Source organism: Elephas maximus, chromosome 1 (genome assembly GCF_024166365.1).
Source record: "Elephas maximus indicus isolate mEleMax1 chromosome 1, mEleMax1 primary haplotype, whole genome shotgun sequence".
Taxonomy (NCBI): Eukaryota; Metazoa; Chordata; class Mammalia; order Proboscidea; family Elephantidae; genus Elephas; species Elephas maximus.
In genome coordinates this window covers 174,303,180-174,323,434 of record NC_064819.1, presented here as the reverse complement: position 1 = coordinate 174,323,434, position 20,255 = coordinate 174,303,180, and the positions used below count along the sequence as shown (strand labels likewise).

Sequence of the window (20,255 nt, the reverse complement as noted above, 5' to 3'; positions counted from 1 at the left end):
GCATAATTTCTACTCAGGTCAATGAGGAACTATTTTCTCCTTCCAAATGTCTTTTCACCTCTGAGGTTGGAAGAATGAGGCTTCCTTCATTCTCAAGGTGAGTGTGGGTTTAAAAGCTTAACTAATATATCAATTGTCTATAGTTGAGAAATATACTCTGTAACGTTCTTACAGAAGAAGGAAATGCCATCACTTCTGCCTGGCGTGGGGTCAATCACCAGACTCTAAGCTCCTGGACTGGGCTAGCATTGGCTTTTCCCTACTGACTGTACCAAGGTCTGGCACCCACACCAAACCCACTGCCGCCAAGTTGATTCTAACTCATAGTGACCCCAGAGGGTTTCCAAGGCTGAAAATCTCTTCGGAAGCAGACTGCCACATCCTTCTCCCATGGAGCCACTGGTGGTTTTGAAATGCCAACCTTTCAGTTAGCAGTCAACTGCTTTATCTACTGCGCCACCAAGGCTCCTTCTAGCATGGAAGTTAGGAGATGACTCATGGACTTCTTTGTAAGTCAAGGGCCTTGCTAGACACTCCATGGTCCTCGACTAGCCAGCCCACATGCAGCAATACTGTATCATGCACTCAACAAATCCAGAAACATGAAGAAGAATATCCAGAAAAGGCAGCACGGTGTAGTAGAATGAGCCTGGAGCCAGACACAGGTGCCCTGGCATCCAACTCTGGCCTACCACTAATCAGTTGTGTGCCTGCAGCTGACCTCTGTGGGCTTTGTTTCTGCCATATGCAAAATGAAGCGTTGCATGACGTGATCACTAAGTTTCCCTGTTCTCTAAGACTGCAATTTTCTACATTTAGTGATATTGAGAATGAGTCTGCTACAATGGCCTCAGAAGAAAGCAGCAAACCAATGGTTAAATATATACTGCATTCCTTCTTCAAAATGTAGCCATGTATCAGACCAAAACCAATTAAGCTGTTTTATAATAAAAAGAGATTACGTTAATATCGCCTACCTGGCTCAGCCCCAAATCATCCATCAGTATTCTGCTTTGCTCCAACTCACTGTCATGATGTTGATGCAAAAATAGGCTTGATAGAGGAGTCAATGCAGAGCAAATTATACGCACCTGAAACAGGAAAGTGCGTGAATGGTGCTACTCCTTACACTGCACAAGTTGAAGAACAAATCTTTCACAAAATAAAAATCTGGTGATCTTTGCTTTAAAAAGATCTAGTAGTTTGTGTGTATCTCTTTAAAATGAGACTTTTAACTGCATAGCACTTTTCAAAATATTTCCACACATCTTATACCATCCTGTGAAGTAGGGAACGAAAGTTGTATTGGGAAACTTCAGGCCTGGAGAGGTCTCAGCCCAGGATGTCAGCCTAACCTTCTCGTTCTAAGTCCAGGGCTCTTTCTATTACACCCTGACATTGACACTTATCCCTGGGTGTTTGGAACATCCCTGGTTTTGGAACATCTGTTCCTAGATGCTCCAGCGAGAGGTTACCAGTTTGCTGCATAGGTGACTGCTAAGTTCAGTGCACTGGTTACCGTAATTATACCTGTGTTTCCAGAACCCACACTTACATCAGCATCCCACCAGAACAGTCTTCAAAAAGACTAGGATTTACATTAATATTTCTTAACTACATTAAGCATTTAAGTGAGTGTATGTGATCAGATACTGAAAATAGCTTTTATCTTTTACAAATTTTATGTCCATTAGCTTAAATATATAACATGTTCCTCTTGGTGTTTAAAGAGTCCTGACTTTGTTTTCAGGATTCACAGCTATCCTTTTAAAATTGTTATTTAACTAAATACATCAATTCTTTAAAATAATCTATTGACATTTGGGACTAGCTTTTCCAAATGACCTTCTACCTTCTCTTACATTGTTGTTGTTAGGTGCCATTGAGTCAGCTCCAACTCATAGTGACCTTATGTATAATGGTACAAAACATTGCCTGGTCCTGCACTATATTTGAGACCATTGTTGCAGCCACCGGGTCAGTTCATCTCACTGAGGGTCTTTCTCTTTTTTGCTGACCCTGACCAAGCATGATGTCCTTCTCCACAGACTGGTCATTCCCGATGACATGTCCAAAGTAGGTGAGATGAAGTCTCACCATCCTCACTTCTAAGGAACATTCTGGCTATTCTTTCTCCAAGACTGCTACCTCCTCTTATAAAATCTTTTAATCAAAAATGATACTTTTTTCATTATTTAGAAGGAAATACCCATTATTTCACAAATTTCCATGAGCACATTCTAGAATGACGTCTGTTTAATGTTCCCAATTTCTAAAACAGACAAATTTCAACTACTTTTTATAGAGCATAAATTCAAAATGTGTGATTTAGTTAAAGCAAATGTAAGGAAAGTAGTTTAGGTATTCCATCATATTGTGAAATAAATCTTTTTCCTTTAATTAAAAAAAAAAAAATTAGGAGGTGAAAAATGGGGGCAAGTTAGGATTAGAGGGAAGGAGTGAGAGATGGGGGTCAAGAACTTTCTTTATGGTATTCCTAGCTGAAATTAAAAAATGGGGTGGGAGGTTATCAATTCTTCACTCTAAGAACCACCTATTAATATCCCTCTGTCATTTTCTTCTTGAAGCACTAAAACCCCATAACCAAACTCAATGCCATTGAGTCAATTCCAACCCATAGTGACCCTATAGTTCAGGGTAGAATTGCCCCACAGGGTTTCCAAGGAGTGTCTGGTGGATTTGAACTGTTAACTTTTTGGTTAGCAGCTGTAGCTCTTAACCACTTTGCCGCCAGGGCTCCTCTTGAAGCACTAGCATCTTCTGAAAACAGCGTGCCCACAGCTAGCCTCTCTCCTGTCACTCTGGACCCCACACGGTTACTGTGGACCAGAATCTTTGAATGAGTGACTGTCAAAGGCAACCGCTAACAACCAATGGGACTTGGTCCCCCAGCCAGACATTCCCAGCCTCCTGCCTCCCTGTTTACACATGTGCTGGCCTCATGGGAGCATGCAGCAGATTTTGATGTCAGGCACTAAAGTAGGCTCCCCTTAGCAAATGCGGCTTTCCATGCCCACACCCATCACAGGGCCTTTGCTGTACAGTCTCCGCTTTGGTTGCATCTATTCACCCTGCACATGGACTTCAACCATCACTTCTCAGCGTTTATAAGAAGAACCTGAGGTATTTGGGAATGTGCAGATTCCAGGCCCCATCCCTGGGTCTCATTTGCTGCCATAGGAAGTGGTCTCTGGAGCCCATATCTTAAGTAGCCCAGATGAGTCTGATGTTGGTGGTCTTCAGAGGGACTTCCCTAGATACCTCCAATCCCCACAACAGATCAGTCTCTTCTCTCCCCTAGACTCTCACAGCACCATACATACTCCTTTCTCTTTCTCTTTCCAACCTACAGTGGGGATTTTACATTTAGTTTTGTGGACATTTGATTAATATTTTCAGAACCTAGCCTATAAGCTCCACAGAGGCAGGAGCCATGTGTGCCACTGACTTTCTAGGGCTTAGCCCTGTCCTTGGCATGATAAAGACTCTTGAACAAATGAATAACAGAAACATGAAACTCTTCCCTCTCCCCTCTCCCCTAGAAGATTCTGTTATTCCCTCCCCCAAGTCTCTTCAAATTTTAGAACCATTGTTCTATTTCTACACAAGGAATAGGGAGAAAATATGTACATAACATTAAAATAACATTTAAATTAACTCAGTGGTTATGAGCTTGGCTACTAACCAAAAGGTTGGCAGTCTGAATTCACCAAATGCTCCTTGGAAACCCTACAGGGCAGCTCTACTCTGTCCTATAGGGTCACTGTAAGTCGGAATCTACTTGACGGCAATGGGTTAGGTTTTCTAATGTGAAAGTATACTTTTACTTTAAATATGTACTTACAGATACCATTAACGGAGGCTCAACTTTATTGAGAGTTTACTATATGCCAGATAACATTCTAAGTGCTTTACAAACTCATTTAACCTTATGAGATAAAAACCAAAAAACCAAACCCATTGCCATCGAGTTGGTTCTGACTCATAGCGACCCTATAGGACAGAGTAGAACTGCCCTATAGAGTTTCCAAGGAGTGGCTGGTAGATTCAAACTGCCCACCTTTTCATTAGCAGCTGTAGCCCTTAACCTCTATGCCACCAGAGCTTCCACCTTATGAGATAGGTATTATTATTACTCCCTTTTTGTAGAGAAGGAGATTGAAGCTCAGAGAGGTTAAGCAGGTATTCAAAGTAGACCACCTGACCCCAGGACCCACTCCTTAACCACTGGGCAACATTCCCTCTGATGCATGGGCAATGGCTTTGCAATTCATTCTAAAACATAGGTGTCATGGATTGAATTGTGTCCCCCCAAAATATCTGTCAACTTGGTTAGGTCATGATTCCCTTGCATGATTGATTGTCTACCATTTTATCTTCTGATGTGATTTCCCTATGTGTTTTAAATCCTATCACTATAATGTAATAAGATGGATTAGTGGCAGTTATATTGATAAGGTCTACAAGATTAGATAGTGTCTTAAGCCAATCTCTTTTCAGATATAAAAGAGAGAAGCAAGCAGAGAGACATGGGGACCTCATACCACCAAGAACGCAGCACTGGGAGCAGAGCACATCCTTTGGACCTGAGGTTCCTGTGCTGAGATGCTCCCAGACCAAGGGAAGACTGAAGACAAGGACCTCCATCCAGAGCTGACAGAGAGAGAAAGGCTTCCCCTGGAGCTTGCACCTGAATTCAGACCTCTAGCTTACTAGACTGTGAGAGAATAAACTTCTCTTTGCTAAAGGCATCTACTTGTGGTACTTCTGTTATAGCAGTACTAGATGACTAAGGCAATAGGTCTTTGGATAAAATAGCCAAGGAACAAGATGCTATAATACTAGTCACTGGAGTGTCTGAGTCATAGGGAGAGAGAGCTCTAATACTGAGGAGGGTCCTTTTGCCATTCATTCATTTGTTCATTCATTATTCAATCAGTGAATCATTTACTGATGCATAAGTATTTACTGGGTACTCACACTAGACAAGGCACTGTGTTGTACATCATTACAGGTGGAGCACATGATCTGCCTGGCAGAATGATAGAATTGTTGGTATATCAGACCGTTTTGTACTGAGACTTTTACTATACTACTACTGTTACTAGTTGTATTAGTTATCTAGCGTTGCTATAACAGAAATACCACAGGTGGATGTGTTTAACAAACAAAAGTTTATTCTCTCACAGTTTAGGAGGCTAGAAGTCCAAATTCAGGGTGCCAGATACAGGAGAAGTTTTTCTCTCTCTGTTGCGTCTGAGGGAAGGTCCTTGTCATCAATCTTCCCCTGGGTCTAGGAGCTTCTCAACTTGGGGACCCCTAGTTCAGAGGATACATTCCACTCCTGGCTCTTCTCGATTGATGGAAATGAGGTCCCTCTTCTCTCTGTTCACCTCTATCTTTTATATCTCAAAAGAAATTGACTCAAGATACAACCTAATCCTGTAGATTGTGTCCTTCCTCATTAACATAACTGCCTCTAATCCTGCCTCCTTAAAATCATAGAGGTTAGGATTTACAACACATGGGTAATTACATCATATCGCAAAATGGAGGACAACCACACAATACTGGGAATCGTTGTCTAGCAAAGAAGACACAATTTTGGGGGGACACAATTCAATCCATAACACTAGTAATAATAATAGTACTTATATAGTATTCCACCATGTGTCTGTCAGTTTGTCATACTGTGGAGGCTTGTGTGTTGCTGTGATGCTGGAAGCTATGCCACCGGTATTCAAATACCAGCAGGGTTACCCATGGAAGATAAGTTTCAGCTGAGCTTCCAGACCAAGACGGACTAGGAAGAAGGACCCAGCCATCTACTTCTGAAAAGAATTTGGACACTGAAAACCTTATGAATAGCAGTGGAACATTGTCTGAGATAGTGCCGGAAGATGAGCCCCCCAGGTTGGAAGACACTCAAAAGACGACTGGGGAAGAGCTGCCTCCTCAAAGTAGAGTCAACCTTAAGGATGTGGATGGAATAAAGCTTTCAGGACCTTCATTTGATGATGTGGCACAACTCAAAATGAGAAGAAATAGCTGCAAACATCCATTAATAATCGGAACCTGGTATATACAAAGTATGAATCTAGGAAAATTGGAAATCATCAAAAATGAGATGGAACATATACACATTGATATCCTAGGCATTAGTGAGCTGAAATGGACTGGTATTGGCCATTTTGAATCAGACAATCATATAGTCTACTATTCCGGGAATGACAACTTGAAGAGGAATGGTGTTGCATTCATCATCAAAAAGCACATTTCAAGATCTATCCTGAAGTACAATGATGTCAGTGATAGGATAATATCCATACACCTACAAGGAAGACCAGTTAATACGACTCTTATTCAAATTTACACACCAACCACTAAAGACAAAGATGAAGAAACTGAAGATTTTTATCAGCTTCTGCAGTCTGAAATTGAATAAACATGCAATCAGGATACATTGATAGTTACTGGTGATTGGAATGCAGAAGAAGGAAACAAAGAAGGATTGGTAATTGGAAAACATGGCCTTGGTGATAGAAACAATGACGGAGATCAAACGATAGGATTTTGCAAGACCAATGACTTCTTCATTGCAAATACCTTTTTTCACCAACGTAAATGATGACTATACACACGGACCTCGCCAGCTGGAATACACAGGAATCAAATCGACTATATTTGTGGAAAGAGACAACGGAAAAGCTCAATATCATCAGTCAGAACAAGGCCAGGGGCCAACTGTGGAACAGACCATTAATTGCTCATATGCAAGTTCAAGCTGAAACTGAAGAAAATCAGAGCAAGTCCACAACAGCCAAAATATGACCTTGAGTATATCCCACTTAAATTTAGAGACCATCTCAAGAACAGATTTGACGCATTGAACACTAGTGACCAAAGACCAGATGAGTTGTGGAATGACATCAAGAACATCATACATGAAGAAAGCAAGAGGTCATTGAAAAGACAAGAAAGAAAGAAAAGACCAAGATGCTGTCAGAGGAGACTCTGAAACTTGCTCTCGAACATCAAGCAGCTGAAGCAAAAGGAAGAAATGATGAAGGAAAAGAACTGAAGATTTCAACGGGTGGCTCGAAAAGAAAAAGTAAAGTATTATGATGACGTGTGCAAAGACGTGGAGGTGGAAAACCAACAGGGAAGAACACACTTGGTGTTTCTCAAGCTGAAAGAACTGAAGAAAAAATTCAAGTCTCAAGTTGCAATAATGAAGGATTCTATAAGGAAAATATTAAATGATGCAGGAACCATCAAAAGAAGATGGAAGGAATACACAGAGTCATTATACCAAAAAGAATTAGTCAATGTTCAAACATTTCAAGAGGTAGCATATGATCATGAACCGATGCTACTGAAGGAAGAAGTCCAAGCTGCGCTGAAGGCATTGACAAAAAACAAGGCTCCAGGAATTGATGGAATATCAATTGAAATGTTTCAACAAACTGATGCAGTGCAAGAAGTGCTCACTCATCTATGCCAAGAAATTTGGAAGACAGTTTCCTGGCCAACTGACTGGAAGAGGTCCATATTTATGCCTATTCCCAAGAAAGATATCACACGCAAGCAAAATTTTGCTGAAGATCATTTAAAAGCAGCTGCAGCAGTGTACTGACAAGGAACTGCCAGAAATTCGGGCCGGTTTCAGAAGAGGATGTGGAACCAGGGATATCATTGCTGATGTCAGATGGATCCTGGCCAAAAGCAGAGAATACCAGAAGGATGTTTACCTATGTCTAATTGACTATGCAAAGGCATTTGACTGTGTGGAGCATAACAAATTACGGATAACATTTCAGAGAATGGGAATTCCAGAACACTTAACTGTGCTCATGAGGAACCTGTACATAGATCAAGAGGCAGCTGTTCAGACAGAGCAAGGAGACACTGAGTGGCTTAAAGTCAGGAAAGGTGTGCATCAGGGTTGTATCCTTTCACCATACCCATTCAATCTGTATGCTAAGTAAATAATCTGAAAAGCTGGATTATATGAAGAATGGGGCATGGCGATTGGAGGATGACTCATTAACAACCTGTGTTATGCAGATGACACAACCTTGCTTGCTGAAAGTAAAGAGGCCTTGAAGCACTTACTAATGAAGATCAAAGACCACAGCCTTCAGTATGGATTATGTCTCAACATAAAGAAAACAAAAATCCTCACAACTGGACCAATGAGCAACATCATGATAAACGGAGGAAAGATTGAAGTTGTCAAGGATTTCATTCTACTTGGGTCCACAATCAAGAGCCATGGAAGAAGCAGTCAGGAAATCAAAAGACGCATTGCATTGGGTAAATCTGCTGCAAAGAACCTCTTTAAAGTGTTGAAAAGCAAAGATGTCACCTTGAAGATTAGGGTGTGTCTGACCCAAGCCATGGTATTTTCAATTGCATCATATGCATGTGAAAGCTGGACAATGAATAAGGAAGGCTGAAGAAGAGTTGACACCTTTGAATTGTGGTGTCAGAGAAGAATATTGAATATACCATGGACTGCCAAAAGAACAAACAAATCTGTCTTGGAAGAAGTGAGGCCAGGGTGCTCCTTAGAGGCAAGGATGGCGAGACCGTGTCTTACATACTTTGGACATGTTGTCAGGAGGGATCAGTCCCTGGAGAAGGACATCATGCTTGGTAAAGTACAGGGTCAGTGGAAAAGAGGAAGACCCTCAACAAGATGGATTGACAGAGTGGTTGCAACAATGGGCTCAAGCGTAACAACAATTGTAAGGATGGCACAGGACTGGGCGGTGTTTCGTTCTGTTGTGCATAGGGTCGCTATGAGTCAGAACCAACTTGACAGCACCTAACAACAGCATATAGTACTCAGCTTATGCCAAGTATTGTTTTAAATGCTTTATGTAGATGAGCTTATTTAGCCCTCAAAACAACCCTATGAAGTAAATACTATTATTATCCCCAATTCACAGATGAGAAAACTGAGGCACACACAGGTGAAGTAAGTGGTAGAGCCAGATTCCAGCCTAGACAATCCGGCTCCAGAGTCCAAAATATTTAGTTTTGGGAAAATATACTACATCCTCACCTTGAAATCATAAAAGGTATCGATGAGAGTTATGAATCTTCGAGCTTGAGTCCTCTTTGCCAAGGTAAACTGTGGAATGTTTCGTAAAAATACTGTATCAAAATTCCTTGATAGTTCCAAATAGTCACTGGCTCCAAGTGGCTGTAATTAAAATGAAATAAAGAATAGAAAATTAAAACAAACAATTCTAGTTGCCCTTGGATTAGTTTAATTAAAAATGCCTTTTTAAAATTAGTCTACTTTAAAAATGTCATGGTGAGATCTGGGTGGTAGACCCAATGGGGCAGTATTTTCAGAGTAGGCCAATTTTTTTCCTCATTCAGAGTAACACTGATAATATGTACTGTATGGCCTTATTAGTGGCATAAAAGAGGGGGCAAACAAGAAGACAAGAATGTGGTGGGGAGTGGAGGAGTATCTCCAGCCATGACCTCGGTCAGTAACTTATAGGCCCCTGTCTTAAATCCAGTCTTCAATCTTTTTCTTTTTATTCATATAACATTACTTGAATTCCATTTAAACATGTCCTAACTAATCCTTCCTATGACTCAACTGCAAACTGTCACTATCATTAAATGGAGTCATTTCATAATGGCATGCTGATATTATACCACAGTTTTGAAAAGATGACTGCTTTAGGAGGAAAATCACCAGAAAATATTTTTGTTTAATTACAGGTAATGTATTTCAGGTGCAATGTAGTAAACATTGCTAACATCTGTAGGAAATACCAGAGGGTTTTAATGACCAGAAGTAGGCTGAGACCTCCAGCATAATTTGGAGCAGCACGTGACTTCTTGATAATGAGAAGGGTACAGGACTTGAGGGCCACAAAATGATTCCCACAGGTGCTACCCACAGATGTGAAGCTCTAGTTCCTGAAACATGAATTTAACTTGTGAAAATTATAACAACTATCTGCAAACACATTTTTTGTAGTTACTATTCCCAGGAAATGTTACTTCTACACATTTTAAGTTGTGTGTGTATGACTGTACTCTGTCAGCAGCAAACCATGAGCAGAGGTTGGAGATGTTTCTGGGCCTGGGTACAGGGGGGAGATGACCAGAGACTGAGTGGGCCATGAAATCCTTCTGAAAGCTCCCAGAGAGGGCTTTGAATCAGTTCAGGAGGGTTCAGTAATTGCTGATGTAAATGAGGGCTGCATACGTGTTGCATAGCAACCAAATCTGTTGCCCATCGGATTTTGACCGGAGTAGGAAACAGTCGTACCCTGCTCAAAGATGGCAGCTGACCTTGCAGCTTTGAATGTGTGTCGCTCTCCGCAGTCCTGCCAATAATCCAATCTCCAGCATTAGGCTGTTGAAACTTTTGAGATCCATGAGGGAGATTGGATCATTGGCAGGACTGTGAAGAGCAACACATGCAAAGTGGTAGAGTGGGCTGCCATCTTTGAGCAGGGCCCCGCTATTTGTTTCCTACTTGGGTCAAAATCTGATGGGCAACAGGCTTGGTTGCTATGCAACGAGTATGATGCCCTTGTCTAAATCAGCAATTATTGAACGGTTCCAAACCGGTTTGAAGCCCTGCTCCCAGATCACCAGAACCAATCCTTAGAACACAGGTAGCTGAGCCTCCTTAATTTCTGGCAGAATCCATCAATGCCCCTCCCTGTTCAGAAATGTCTCCCTCACCTGGGGAGTCATTTGCATTAAAACCACTTCTCTCAGAAAGGTAGACATTGCTAGGTTCCTGGGAAAATTAGGGAATTGTGGAGGGAGGACTCGTTCTCACCTTACTGTCCATTCATTTCAGTCAGAGCTTCAAACCTATTCATTCCTGTTTGACCCCTGCTGAGAATTTACATTCTAACAAGTTCCCAGGCAATACTAATGCTGCTGGTTAGGGACCAATTCTGAGAGCCACTAGTAGAGCAGTGGTTCTCAAGTTTTACTATACATAAGAGTCACCTGGGGATCTTGTTAAACTGTAGATTCTGATTTAGTATATCTGGAGTGGAAATGAATATTCTCAGCAGGGGTTTGAACGAGAATGAACCAGTTTTGAGCCCTAATTTCAGCCTACCACCACCATCTAACATCCAGCTGAAATCAGTTACATTCACGGGAGAGGAATTCTGGAGAGCTAAGCTCTGGAGAAGTGATTTCCTCAAGACAGAGCAGTTCTGGGCCCTTGGGAAAAGGTGCAGAGAACCAGCGAGAAAGGGCATAAAGTATGACCTGATTCACTTGGAAATCTGCTTGGAGATGTCCCTTCCTCCTATTTCCTCTCACCAACCACATAACAAATGGGAGCACAGAAGGATATGGCCCTTGCCTTTCCCATTTTCCTTCCTGGCTGGAGAGCCTCTGCTTCTAGACTCAGTCAGTACCTGACCTTAGCTAAGCCTCTGCCACTCACCTCAGCCATGTAGGGGTTCAAGTGTGTATTTTTATTGGGTTTAACCCTGACTCTCCAGTCAAGCCCAAGATGTACCAGGAGTGCTGTATGACAGAGTAGATAGGAGTGAGGGCTCTGACTGCCTGGGTTTGAATCCTCAGTTTCTTACTTATTAACTGGGGCCTATTACAAGTTAGGAGTCCCTGGGTGGTGCAAACTGTTAACAGGCTCAGCTGCTGACCAAAAGGTTGGAGGTTTGAGTTCACCTAAAGGTACCTCAGAAGAAAGGCCTGGCAATTTACATCCAGAAAACCCTATGGCAAATAATCCTACTATGACACACATGGGTTCTCATGAGTTGAAGTCAGCTCCATGGCAACTGGTTTTGGTTTGGCATATTAACACATTTTTCTGTTCCTTAGTTTTCCCAACTGTAAAGCAGGAATTTAATTCCTACCTCACCTCTATTGTGAGGATTAAACAAAATAATACATGTAAAGCATTTAGCACGGTGCCTGGGGCATACATTAGCACTCAAACCATGTTGGCCGCTCTTATTATTATTTTGAGCTCAAATGACTGGGCTCAGTACAAATGAGTTGAGGATGTAAAGGTGTGTCATTCTCATTACCAAAAAAAAAAACAAAAAACCAAGCCCAATGCCATTGAGTCGATAGCAACTCATAGTGACCCTGTAGGACAGAGCAGAACTGCCCCATAGAGTTTCCAAGGAGTGCCTGGAGGATTCGACCTGCCGACCCTTTGGTTAGCAGCCGTAGCACTTAACCACTACGCCACCAGGGTTTCCGTCATACATTAGGAGCAGTTAATTTCGCTCTGCCACCGCCCTCATCCAAAACTCTAAATCAGCTTTTATCCATTTGCCTGTCCTTGGAGTCACAGCAGGGACCAGATGGGACTGTGAAGGATTCAGTACAAATCTCAACCCGCCTGGACTCACCATGTAATAAAAACAGTTCCCAAAAGAGAAAGAGGGGAAGGCAAGAGAGAGCACCTTTATGGCAAACAGACAACTGGACAACTCATATGATCTGACTCTTGTGCTCTGAGGGTGACACACTACTTTTGTGAAAACAGAATTTAATGTCTCGTTTCTGTAACAGGAAAATGTATTTAAAAATATGAAGCCTCATTTTAGATATGTAGTTATGTATAATTAAGCTCGCTCTTTATGCATGGATATGATTTCTATCAGTATAACTACATTCCCAAAGAAAATCATTATCAGAAGTGCACTGAAGTGCCTAGGGCAACTGAAAATCAGAATTTTGCCCACTCAGCTATTTTACAAATTATACACCTTTGTCTGTAGGTTCTGCATTTGCCATTATATTAGCAAATATCCCTTTCCCCCCATATCCCTAAAACAATTATGTGCTTGTCCAGGTAAAGAAAACAAAGCTTAATATAATTATCTATCTTCTTTAAAAAATGATGATCATTTAAACAAGGAGAGGTTATTAGTTGCCAAAGACATTTCAATTTAGGTCATGGAGATATAGTGATACTGTTGTTGTTAGATGTCGTCAAACCGGTTATGACTCATAGTGACCCCATATACCACAGAACAAAACACTGCCCATTCCTGCACCATCCTCACAATCTTTGCTGTGTTTGAGCCCACTGTTGCAGCCACTGTGTCAATTCATCTCATTGAGGGTTTTCCTCTTTTCGATGACCCTCTACTTTGTCAAGCATGATGTCCTTCTCCAAGGACTGGTCCTTCCCAATAACATGTCCAAAGCACATGAGACGAAGCCTTGACATCCTTGCTTCTAAGGAGCAATATTACTTTCTTTAAAAACATGAGAGGACAGAGTGGGAGAGAAATGGAGAACAAAATTCAAACTTATAAATAAGACCAGATTTACTGGTCTAATAGAGACTGGTGGAATTCCCAAGACTATGGCCCTTAGACACCCTTCAAACTTGGAACTAAAATAACTCCCAGAGATCACATTTTAGCCATACAATAGACGGCCCTATCAAATGAACAATAACACCAGTGAGGAATGTACACCTGAGAATAATCAACTATGTTAGACCTAAAGGGCAGCATTTGCCCAAAAGCAAAATCAGAAGGAAGGTAAGGGCAGGAAAGCTGGGCAAATGGACATGGGGAACCCAGGGAGCAAGAGAGGAGAGTGCTGACACATTCAGGGGTTTGCAACCAATGTCAGGAAACAAGCTGTGTATAAATCATTGAATGGGAGGCTCATTTGCTCTGTAAACTTTTACCTAAACCACAATAACATGTTCCGAAAGAATGAAATGTATTAACCAAAGAAAGAAGTTGCTTCCCCATGAGAAATCATCTTCCCCTCCCCCCCAAAATTAATTTAAAATATGATGTTTGGGGTTTTTTTTCTAGTAAATATTTAAAGAGTATACTTTCTTATCTGGCTTTGAAGTTGAAGTATTCAAGAAGTAACACTCAGATAAACTTTCAGGATTGAATTTGGTGAGATATGAGAGATTCATATTAATCGAGAGAATGGAGGGATTGAGTAGAATGGCAGGATTCTCAAATAGTTCACATTTAGCTAGGGAAAATATTGTACACTTGGTCAACCACACACGTACTTGGTGCTCGTGTGTTATTTCATTTTTCATTCAACAACTATCTATTGAGCACCAACAATATTTACTGAGCACCAACAATATTGATTGAGTACCCATTACATGCTAGACATTGTGTTGTTGTTGTTGTTAGGTGTCATCAAGTCAGTTCTGACTCATAGGGACCCTACGCACAACAGAACAAAACACCGCCCAGTCCTGCACCATCCTCTCAATTGTTGTTATGCTTGAGCCCATTGTTGTAGCCACTGTGTCAATCCATCTCATTGAGGGTCTTCCTCTTTTTTGCTGACCCTCTACTTTACCGTGCATAATACCCTTCTCCAGGGACTGGCCCCTCCTAATAACATGTTCAAAGTATGTGAGATGGAGTCTCTCCTCCTGGCTTCTAGGAGCATTCTGACTGTACTTCTTCCAAGACAGATTTGTTTGTTCTTCTGGGCGGTCCATGGTATATTCAATATTATTCATCAATACAGTAATTCAAAGGTGTCAATTCTTCTTCAGTCTTCCTTATTCATTGCTCAGCCTTCACAAGCATAGGAAGCGATTGAAAACACCCTGGCTTGGGTCAGGTGCACCTTAGTACTTAAAAGTGACATCTTTGTTTTTTAACACTTTAAAGAGATCTTTTGCAGCAGATTTGCCCAATGCAATGCGTCACTTGATTTCTTGACTGTTGCTTCCACAGGCACTGATTGTGGATCCAAGTAAAATGAAATCTTGACAACTTCCATATTTTCTCTGTTTATCATGATTTTGCTTATTGGTCCAGTTGTGAGGATTTTTGTTTTCTTTATGTTGAGGTGTAATCCATACTGAAGGCTGTAGTCTTTGATCTTCATCAGTAAGTGCTTCAGGTCCTCTTCTTTCACCAAACGAGGTTGTATCATCTGCATATTGCTGGTTGTTAATGAGCCTTCCTCCAATCCTGATGCCCCATTCTTCTGCATATAGTCCAGCTTCTTGTATTATTTGCTCAGCATACAGACTGAATAAGTAGGGCGAAAGGATACAACCCTGACACACACCTTTCCTAACTTTAAACTACGCAGTGTTCCCTTGTTCTGTTCGAACGACTCCTTCTTGGTCCATGTACAGATCCCTCATGAGCACAATTAAGGGTTCTGGAATTCCCATTCTAGACACTTTGTAACAGGCTGAAATTCAGAAGTGAACAAGATGGTCAGGGTTCCTGCCCTGGTAAAACTTATATTCCAGTTTGGGGTAAGAGAGAAGGCAGAACAAGTAAGCAAAGTGATAATTAAAGATGATGATTGAGAACCACCACTAAGCAAATAAGCCCCACAATGCAACTAGTAGGGACAGAACTAGGGGTGACTCTAGTCAGAGTGTTCAGGGAACTCCTTTTTGAGGAGGTGACTTCTGAGCTGAAACCCGAATAATAACAAGAAGGAAGATATTCTAGGAATTTGCTTTGAATGTGAGCCATCCATATGCAAAGACTGTACTCCCCAAAGCCAGAAGGCATCCATTGTCCCACCAGTGTTGGTCAATGCTTCCGTGCCCCACCCCACAGACTAACAGACCACCACAAACAATTGAAAACCTGTGATTCTACATTAGCACTTTCTCCGTTAGTGTTTTATCACCTCTGAGTTTTTTCTGATGGACACCATCGGGATTTAGAGTAAACAAAAGTTTTGTCCCAATAAAGGATCATTGCAGAAGACCTGCTTGCTTGTTCCCAGCGTGCTTCTATCATCATGGCACCTCTTCTCAATCATTTCTTTTGGTCAGGAGGAATATCTAAAAGGATACTTTTTTTTTTTTAATAGACTTGAATTTTTTAGAGCAGTTTTAGCTTTACAGAAAAATTCTGCAGGAGAATCCCCATTCACCCTCTACCCGATGCACACAGTTTCTCCTATTACTAACATTTTTCATTAGTATAAGGTCACTATGAGGCAGAATCAACTCCCCAGCAACAGGTTTGGCTTTGGTTTTTGTGTGGTACCTTTGGTACAATTGGCGAACCACTGTTGATATGTTATTAATAGTTCACATTAGGGTTCACGCTTCGTGCTGTGGGTTTTGACAAATGCTTAATGTCATGTAGGATACTTTTTTTTTAATAGTAAATGCATCTTTTAATTATGAAACAAAATATAATTAAATACCCACAACCCCATTGTCCTAATGTAACAATTATCTTTTTGTTGTATTTCCTTCCAATATTTTTTCTAGCATTATGTTTTACATAATCTTAATTTTCTATTAATTTTAATCCTCTTTTCCACAATGCTTCAGGCTTCTTCTCTATCATTATGTAGTTTTGTCATTTTTACATCATACTAACTAATAAAGCATAGTTTATCTATTTTGCTATTACTGAACATTTAAATAGCTTCTAAGTTTTTGTTATCATGTAACTCAATTCAATTCAACATCTTTGCACACTTTTTTTTTTCCATATTTTGAATTTTTCCTCTAGACAGATTTCCCACTGTGGGCATAAATATTTTTACAGTTCTCCATATCAACTGCCAAATGGATTCCCAAAATAGTTGTATGAATTTATAATGCTCCTAGTAATGTATGAGATACTTTTTCTAGTACTGAGTGGAAACAAATTTCCATAAACATATTTCAAATGTGCTTTAACATAGCACAGTACATCCCAAAGTGTTCAGTACGTATTAAACGATCTTGACGAGTTCCTGGAACAGTTCTGTAAGAATGAAGACAGGGTTCAGGGTAGTTTTTAAGAAAAATTTTAGCATTTATTGAGCCAAGCATAGTTCTAGGAACTTTATAGGCATTGCTTTGAATCCTTAGAATTTCCTCTAAAAGGAAGGCATTATTATTTCCATATTATAAATGAGAAAATAACAATATGAACTTGGAAAATTAAAGAGAGGTTAATTGAAGGCTGCACAGGTAATAAGATGCTGAGATGTAAATTTAATTTAAACTGTACGCTTTTCTGATGAAGACAGAACTTTTGAATCTCCTGTTCTAGAAAAATAAAAGCAGAAAGAGGCCAAATTTCTTCAAAAGAGGCTTTAAATACATGTTTATATTTCTGCCTTATTGATATGACTAGAGTTCCTCAGGTGCAGAGACCATCTCCTATTCATCACTACATCTCTGAGTCTAGCACCATCCCAGTGCACAGAAGGTACTTACAGATTATTTAATGAGTGAAAAGCATGTAGGTGTGTGTCCTCTACTTTTTCCAGCAGCAATTCTGGAATTTCTCCACAGGAGAAGATTCCAAAAACCAAAACCAAACCCACTGCTGTCGAGTTGATTCCGACTCATAGTGACTGTATAGGACAGAGTAGAACTGCACCATAGATTTTCCAAGGAGCGCCTGGTGGATTCGAACTGCCGACCTCTTTATTAGCAGCTGTAGCACTTAACCACTACATCACCAGGGTTTCCAGGAGAAGATTGGGGTGGCAATATGATTAGAAGGGAGGGCAGGATAAGGTACATGACTGGAAGTTATGTTTGCACAGGCAGTACACCCTCATTATTTCAATTGCATGTTTACTTGGGAAGGTTTTGAAGGGGCTAATGGAGGCTGCAAGCGGCTGATGCTCATCCAAGCTACCTGTATTAATCATGATAGGCCCAGTCATTCTATAGTAACAAAAAAGCCCTAAATCCCAGTGGCTTAACACTACTAACATTCATCTCTCACTCACATTACATATCTATTACAGGTCAGTGAGGGGCTCTGCTCCATGCAGTTCTTCAGGGATCCAAGCTACAGAAGCTCCCTCATATTGTAGTGACACTACTGGAACACAAGGTTCACTTTGTTCTGCTGGCCTCCCCGGCAGGGAAAGAAAGCACCAGCAACTGAATACTTCAGCCTGGAAATGATACATATCACGTCTGCTCCTCGTTTACTGGCCAGAACTAGATCCACAGCTCTGCCTAACTGCAAGGGGACAAAAAAAGTAATTCTCTCATGTGTCCAGAAGGAAAGCAGAACCAAATAGGGGAAGCACTGGGAGTCTCTACCACACCACCTCTTGCCATTCCCACTGGCCCTCTCTCTGTTTCAAGCTTTTCCAATATCTTTTTGAACACTAAAAAAAGTTTCAAAGTCCAATATAGAGCAGTGTAAACTAGAAGAACCAATGACAACAAATAGGATATTCAACCTGAAAGTCTTGATAACCCTAGCCCCCAAAAGGAAGGACATTTGCCTCCTATGAATAGAGACTGAGGGCTGCACAGTATCCTTAATGAGGAAGAGAATGTATACATCTCTCTAGGACTGAATCTCAAGACATTTCTTTAAAATCAATTTGTCTACACCAAAAATGTCCTTCTTCCAAGATGTACAATCCCAAATACCTATGCTTTAGAATATTAATTATACATTTTCATGAAATAAGACTATTAAAGAACTCACAGACTCAGGTTAAAATGACATCTAGTTGAGAGTCCCTAAGATAGCTGCTCTCCATTTCTCATTAAAATATTTACAATGGTAAAGACACCGATAAAAATTCTCAACATCACAAACTCCAGCTAAACTGAATGGAACTAAACTGAAATTACAACTGAGAGCCAACAAGTGCTGGAACAAAGCCATCCACCTGAAAGAAAGCAGGGAAATCTTTCATCCCTTCCTGAACCAGTGGTTCTCAATGGGGGGCGATTTTGCCCCTGAGGAGACATTAGGAAATGTCTGGAGACATTTTTGGTTGTCTTGACTGGGTAAGTGGGAAGGCGTGAGGGGAGGGGTTGCTACTGGCAGCTAGTAAGTAGAGGCCAGTGATGCTGCTAAACATCCTACAATGCACAGGACAACCCCCACAGCAAAGAATTATCTGATCCAAAATGTCAGTAGTGCTGAGGCTGAGAAAGAAACCTCATCCTAGGCTTTTGGTGTTCTTGTTATCTATCAGAGCTAACAGTATATGTCTGATACCTGGATTTAGGGGTCCAGTATATCCTAAACATAAAAATATCACGCTGGAATTATTCACTTTAGCTGATAAGTAGCCATCTCTATCAATCTGAGATTTGGCTGCTCTTACAAAGCAAGTGTTACTATTTCCAGCTGTTCAGAGGTGACTGACAACATTTTCCAACTTTTAGTTCACCTTGTAGTTAATGGAGCTATCAAATTTGGTTTCTTCATTCATGGGGTGCAAAGCTGGAATTCATCTGTCTTGTAGCCACTCGCAAATGTTCTCTGGGTCACTCAGGACTTTGAGGTCTCTAAATTCATCTGGTAGTTTGTTAGACAGCTCACATAGCCACACACCACAGTTTCCCAGATCAAAGGCCTAGTGTCAAAAGCTATGGCTCAGCCCAGGCTAATATGTTTCCATTTATATGCTGTCTTCATTTTAGCAATTTTCTCCACGTAATTTCTGTGTGCTATCAGTGTTCCTTTTCTCCATAAATGTCAGACAATATTCAGTCCATCTGTACATGTATATTCCTCTGCTCCATTCTCTCTCTCTCTCCTCCTTATGGGACTCTAGATGAAACTTTTATTTCTCAATGATTCATTTTGGAGAGTTTCCTCGGACCTATATTCTAGTTCACTGTTTTTCTTTAACTGTTTTAGCTTCCTTTTTTTAAAAAAAATTTTTTTATTGTGCTCTAAGTGAAAGTTTACAAATCGAGTCAGTCTCTCAAAAATTTACATACACCTTGCTATAGACTCCTAACTGCTCTCCCCCTAATGAGACAACAAACTCCTTCCCTCCATTCTCTCTTTTTGTGTCTATTCGGCCAGCTCCTGACCCCCTCTGCCCGCTCATCTCCCCTCCAGACAGGAGATGCCAATATAGTCTCATATGTCTGCTTGATCCAAGAAGCTCATTCTTCACCAGTATCATTTTCTATCCCATTGTCCAGTCCAATCCCTGTCTGGAGAGTTGGCTTTGGGAATGGTTCCTGTCTTGTGCAAACAAAAGGTCTGGGGACCATGACCACCGGGGTCCTTCTAGTCTCAGTCAGACCATTAAGTCTGGTCTTTTTTTGAGAATTTGGGGTCTGCATCCCACTGCTCTCCTGCTCCCTCAGGGGTTGTTTGTTGTGCTCCCTGTCAGGGCAGTCATTAGTTGTAGCCGGGCACCACCTAGTTCTTCTAGTCTCAGGCTGATGTAGTCTCTGGTTTATGTGGCCCTTTCTATCTCTTGGGCTCATTATTACCTTGTATCTTTGGTGTTCTTCATTCTCCTTTGGTCCAGGTGGGTTGAGA

General features: G+C 41.0%; 1 protein-coding gene and 1 long non-coding RNA gene across 4 annotated transcripts in view; one reads left to right on the top strand and one right to left on the bottom strand.

Moving 5' to 3' along the window:
* LOC126085387 (uncharacterized) overlaps nt 1–80 on the top strand; it is a 35,059-nt gene extending 34,979 nt beyond the window's left edge. Inside the window, exon 7 of the long non-coding RNA XR_007519273.1 lies at nt 18–80. This is a non-coding gene — a long non-coding RNA (uncharacterized LOC126085387). The remainder of the gene's footprint in view (nt 1–17) is intronic.
* Nucleotides 1–20,255, bottom strand: part of AFG1L (AFG1 like ATPase) — a 244,257-nt gene that overhangs the window by 4,796 nt on the left and 219,206 nt on the right. For 2 of the 3 annotated variants that reach the window (XM_049896727.1, XM_049896561.1), the window contains 2 exons: nt 9,092–9,232; nt 978–1,091 (listed from right to left, as the gene is read on the bottom strand). In XM_049896727.1, coding sequence (XP_049752684.1) covers nt 978–1,091; nt 9,092–9,232 — 255 coding nt within the window. The remainder of the gene's footprint in view (nt 1–977; nt 1,092–9,091; nt 9,233–20,255) is intronic. The other variant, XM_049896642.1, reaches the window with a different exon arrangement.